Source organism: Lepidochelys olivacea (genome assembly GCF_965140295.1).
Source record: "Lepidochelys olivacea isolate rLepOli2 genome assembly, chromosome: 4".
NCBI classification, from domain to species: domain Eukaryota; kingdom Metazoa; phylum Chordata; order Testudines; family Cheloniidae; genus Lepidochelys; species Lepidochelys olivacea.
The window spans coordinates 38968277-38974276 of NC_140414.1; the positions used below are offsets into that span (position 1 = coordinate 38968277).

Below are 6000 nucleotides of genomic sequence, written 5' to 3' on the forward strand. Positions count from 1 at the left end.
CCAATTTTCTCAACACAATACATATATAGCATACTGTACATCCCTGGTGCCTCAGCACGCACAGTATGTGCCAGTGTCCCTGCAGCACCTACTGAACACCAGCATTGTCTTTGTAATTTCTGAGAAGTCAGAATGCTCTGTTGTATATGTCAACAGAAGTCTAATAGATAAAATAAAATTAATCTTCAGCAGTTACCTAAAAAAAATAGCACCAGACCAGACCAGTAGTAGAGAACACAACACAGAAAGGACCATAAAACTACTGTTTGGGTCCACAAGCAACTGATCCGACCACAACAGAACTCAACTCTGAAATCCTTACTCAGACTACATTCTCACTTAAGATCTTGGGAGTACTGCCTGAGTAAGGACTTCAGGATTGGGTCCACATTCCTTAAAATAATATCCATTATGAGAACGTCACTTTCTAAAATACCATATTATCCATGATGAAGAAAAAAAACCAGATAACTGAAAAGTTCATAGGTACACTAGGGCAGATTTAAAAGGAACCCTAAAGTTATTTTTAATCTGATAAAGCTGCATGTACTTAACATATTGCATTCTCCTCTTCAAAAAAGCCAGAGGCATATAGGAAATATATTTCTTCTCATTAAGCTAATGCATAGGCTTGGTTACACTTTTTAAGCATCCCCTGGTCTAATTTCATTTTCATGAATATTTTTTTCTCATCTTATGCCACCCCACCATAGAAGCAGGGTAACACTACGGGCTTTATCCTCTCTCTCAAAAGCTCAGTTGTTTATTAAAAGCTGTGTCCCACGTGTTATATTTAATATTTGTTGTTATTACATGCATGGCTGACAGACAAAGGATAAAAAAAAAAAGTCAAAATCCTCTGACTCCAAGGAAACATTTCAGAGTTGTTCCTGTTTACCTGCTGGGCAGTTGCACTCTGGAGGTGCTTCTCTTGCTATTCTTATTTTTGCCAAATGCTCGTAGGATTTCTGTGGGGGGAAAGGGAAACATTAGCCAACTTGGTAAGCATTAGCTCACTCCATTACAGCCAGGATTATAGACTTGCATGTGTTAAACTATGATTTACAACTATTTGAAAGACTGCATAACTAATGATGACTTCTTTACTTGGACTTGATCCAAACTGTATCAGTGACCTAAACACCCCGACCACAACTTGAGCAGTTTTCTCTCTCTCTCACTCACGCACACACACAGAGAGTTTCTACCTACCCATCGCAGCTTTTCATGTGTGGTATTACATATCCATACAAACTACCTCTTCCCACCACCACCACCACCCCCCCCCCCCCCACACACACACACATAGCATCTGGGGCATATGGATTAAATGTAGAAACTTGGGTTCCTCGGGTGAAAGAAGAGTCAGTAACAACATTATATACGAAGGTTAACTACTCTATCAGGGTTATTTCAGACACTGCTTCCAAACGGGCTAGAGAGATCCTTATGAGAGCCCTTTGAAACAGCCACATCCAGGGGCTTCTTTTCAAGCCTTAATTTTAGATACTCATGTATCCAACCCACCCCAAGTAAAGCCTTTATTAGGATCAATAATATTCAATAAAGGGATTTCCCTTAATCTCCACGAGATCATATTATCTTTTAAACACAGGCAAGTGTCCCTGTCTCTTGAGCTCTCCCTCTACTCTCTGCCATACAAACATTTGGCAATTTCTCTTTGCTGCAAGTGCCCAATGTTTTTTCGTGCATTTCCACGAATGCCCCCCCCCCCGACTCACCTACCCCCACCCCAACTTTCACTTCAAGCATAAATCCTGGGGAATAGGTTTGCTCACGTCCATGAAGCAGAAACTCATGTTGGAAATGACTAATTAAAGGTCCTGCATAGGACCTCCCAGTCCCACCCATGTCCAGACACACAGACAACACCAAGTCTTCCACACCTGAGCGAGAAGTCGCTCCACTTTTTCTTGCATCATTGAATTTAGCTGATCCAGGGAGAAGCCGGGCAGCAGCTGGTAAGAAGCAGCAGCAGCAGAGAAGTCCCCTTGGGCGCTCTCGATGGCAGAGACCCTCGCATGTAGATCACTGGTCTTCACCCCCAGATACACACAGGAGGCTACAGCCACCACTGACAGGAAAGCAGCCAGCAGCGAACTGGAGGGCAGAGTCCAGCTAGGGCAGCAGCGCTGTCCCCCAAGGCAGCTCGGCTCCCCGTTGCCATCCTGCCCTTTGGCTTCTTGGCTTTTCCCCAACATGCTTTTCCACCCTGCAGATGTAGCAGCTTTTCCTCGCCCTCCCCCTTCCCCTTCCCCCCGGTGGGGGCAACTAGTTTACAGAGGCAAAAAACAGCTGAAAAAATAAAGCAAGAGCCCAGAAATGGGTTACACGCTTTCAATGCAAGGAGAGAGCACGCAGCAAAGCCTTCATTGGCAACCTCATCAAGGCACCCCGGGAGGGATCAAAAACCAACCATCCAGCGGGAGAGAGGGCGAGACCCAAAAAAAACCTGCCGGGCAAAAACAAAGCAGCGGGGTGGGGTGGGTTTTTTTTTGGGGGGGGGGGAAGTGTCTCAGGCTCCCCACCCGCCTGGAGAAAAACCTTTGCGAAGTATCCCAAGAGCGGCGCCTGCAAACGCCTGCCACTTGTCAGCGAGATTTCAGGTGCACGGGGAGGAGATGGGGGGGGGCGGTGTAACGGGGCGCCCTCCGGGAGATGGAGCGGGCGGACTTGTTGCTTCCCCTTCTCCCCTCCACCTGGCTCGCCCCCTAAGACGCGGTTCAGTTCGAGAGCCGCAGCACGGCTCGGCGAGGGGGGACCCAGCAAGTGGCTGCAGCCCCGCGGCTCCCCAGCCCCCAGTCTGTGGGTGTGAGAGCCCCGAATATCCCGCACGCTGTATGTGTGTCAGTAGCACAGGGCGGCGGCGGCGGCTTCCCCTCTCCCGCTCTCCCCTCCGTACTGGCCACAGCTCCCGCTGCACGCCGCCTCCAAGCCCCCGACAGAACCTCCCGGGCCTCATTAACATAATTTATTCACCTAGTCCGAGGGGAGGCCGCCCAGCCCCTCACCCCGCGGGAAGATCGGGGGATTCGGCTCTTCGCATAATTTATGCAGAAGCCCGGACGGCTCACCTAAAGCTGGTTGGCTGCGCCCGACCGTTCATTAGACTAACGGGCTCGGCCGGGCCACTTGCGAGTGGGGGGAGGAATGGGGTACGGGCTGCTCCACGCGAGGCCAGCAAGGCCCCTGGCCCCTGCAGCGGGGTGGGGCGCTGGAGCTCGGCCCGAAAGAACCTGGCAGCAGTTTATTCGGAGTGATATTCGAACTCTGCATTGTCCCTCTGGAGGGGTGGAGGGTGTGCGGCTTAAGGACGGGGCTTGGCTCCCTCCCTGATTCTGCCACAAACTCCCTGCGAAATCCTGGGCCATAGCACTACTTTCTGCTACTGAGCGTTCCCCCCTCCCCAGACTTCTAAGTACAAAGCTGGGTAAACATCATTATCCTTGTGTTACACCTGAGGAAACTGAGGCACGGAACCGTTATGTGACTTGCCCAAGGTCCTGTGGCCATGCAGGTTGGTGTACACTGCAATCAATCACCAGCGGCTGGCCCAAGTCAGCTGACTGAGGCTAGTAAGACTACAAAACTGCAGGGTAGATGTTGCTGCTCAGGCTGGAGCTGGGCCTCAGGGACCAGCCAGGGAGCCCAAGACAGCTGAGCCCAGCAAGCCCTAGACAGCTGACACAGGCCAGCTGCAGGTGTTTTATTGCAGTGTAGATATACCCTCCATGGCCAAATCAGGAGCAGAAGCCAGGTTTTCCAATACCATGCCCCATCAAGTAACCGCTCTTGGAGTCACTCAATTTCCCTGTCTGTGAAATAGGAGAGAGAATACTTGCATACTTTCACAGGGGATGAATAAGAGAGTGTTATGATATGTAATTCGTTAATATATGTTGCATTTCTCAGTGTTATTATTCAGTTGCTATTTCTAAAGTGGATGTATGACACCATTTAAGAATGAAAAGTACAATTGTACAATGTAGTTGCTATTTGCAAAGTGTGTGCACTCAGACTCCACTCAATATGCTTCTTTTTTTCCCCAAGGTGGACACATGAACCTTGCACAAATTCTGTGTCACTTGAGAGATGTGTGCTTCTTCCCCTACCCTGTGTTTGTGTAGTCATTTTAGCTATTGGATTTTTGTTTTGTTTTTCCTGTCTTTACCAACTTGCTTCTCCACTCTTGCACACACTAATGAATGTGCATTATTCCTGTTTTGTATGTACTGAATCACGACATGACCTAGTGGCTAGTTCAGTTTTTGTGCCCTCTCTTTCTCTATATCTCTTTCCGGCTAACACTGCATTTACCTGTTAGGTTTTGTTTCCCATTTTAGCCTTGTCACAATGTAGTTGCGAGAGTTGCTGCTGACTAAAACTAATGCTTAGCACTTATATAGCACTTTTCATGCTCAGCAAACATTTCAGACACTAAAGGGCCTGATAGTAGAGTCCTTATTCACCCTGGTGAGCACATATGGAAATATTCTCAGGAAAGACAATGGAATTACTCACATGAGAAAGTGCTCACCGTACTCAATAAGGACTCCATACTCTGATTTCAAATAGATTAGCAGAGTTGGTCAGACAATACAGAAAGTGATTTGCAAATATTTTCACAAACAACAGCAGCAAGTTCAGGAGAGGGTTTTTTATTTTGGTGGAATCATTTGTTGTTTAGGACTATTCAGACAGTGACTGCTATCATGAAAACATTTGCAAATCCCAACAGCTTTGTCCATTCTAGCATAAACAAAGTATTTGAAAATTTGTAGCAGAACTGTATTATTCATAGTTACCCATTTGCTATTTGTCATTTGTTGGTTTTTTTTTCCCTTTAAAGTTCTAGGTTCCCAGTCAGGGAGCAAAACTAATCCCATGTGATTCTAGGTGATCAGTCACTCGCTATAAATAGTGAACAGTTGAAATGAACAGTTTACAACCCCCCATAGGTCAAAATCACACAAACTATTCAGTCAACACAGATGAATAATGAATACTTTCTTAGGCTTAGTTCAAACACTAGTTGCTAGCAGTGAAGAGCTAAATTTGCAACAAACATTATTTGCAATGCATAACCTGACCATGTGAAACAATCTTCACAACACCCCTCCCTGTAGTAAGGGAGCATTGTTATCTCTGTTTTACAGCTGGGAATACTAAGGCAGAGAGAAGTCAAGTGTCTTGATTAAGGCCACTGAGGAAGCCACTATTAAAGCCAAGATTATTCCTGTGCCTCTCTCAAGACAAATAGTATTCTGCTATATTTTACACGACATCAACGGTAGGTACTGCTTCACAGAGTAAGGTGAAACTCTCCCTTGAGGTTAATGGTGGAAATGGCAGTTTATTTCCATTTCAGTGCAGAAACAGCCTCTCTCTAGATCCTTACATACCCCAAGCAGGGGTTAACATTAGCCATAAATCACATCTGACTTGTTATAACATGAAAAGGGACTACCGTTTGGCTAAAGAGGGGGTGTTTGTGCATCTCTGAGACGACCAGTGCCAAATCTCCTGCCCTGCTGTGATTAACGTAAGCAACATTTTCTTTATTACAAAATCCTAGGTCAGAAATGGTTTGTCATACAAAATGCTGTTTGCAAATGCTTATGAAAATATTTGTCCAGAAAGCAACAGATAAAGATGAGATAGCATTAAAATCTCTATTGGCTTGGTTACCATCTGCACATAATTCAAATTGTCTGTGAAACAGACAATTCTGTGATTGTAGGCAAATGCATGTCAATAGGGTGATCTTTGTGTTTCTCTTTCACAAAAAAAGCCTGAAAAATCATCACAGAGGCTTCTTCATTCACCTGCCCATGCTCACCCATGTGGCTAATACCAGGTTGGGATGTCTTGCTTCCAGAGTGTGAAAAGCAAGGCAGTAAGTATGGAACAAATGCAATTAGTGCACTGAGTCAGTATGAATGAGGACATAACATGGGTGTGTAACTGTAATAATTTTCT

The 6000-nt window shown here is 46.0% G+C and overlaps 1 protein-coding gene across 1 annotated transcript in view; it reads right to left on the reverse strand.

Moving 5' to 3' along the window:
* COL25A1 (collagen type XXV alpha 1 chain) overlaps positions 1–2470 on the reverse strand; it is a 422316-nt gene extending 419846 nt beyond the window's left edge. Inside the window, exons 1-2 of the mRNA XM_084626922.1 lie at positions 1908–2470; positions 899–968 (exon numbers count right to left, since the gene is read on the reverse strand). Coding sequence (XP_084483048.1) covers positions 899–968; positions 1908–2222 — 385 coding nt within the window. The 5' untranslated portion in view covers positions 2223–2470. The remainder of the gene's footprint in view (positions 1–898; positions 969–1907) is intronic.
* Between the last annotated feature and the right edge of the window lie 3530 nt (positions 2471–6000).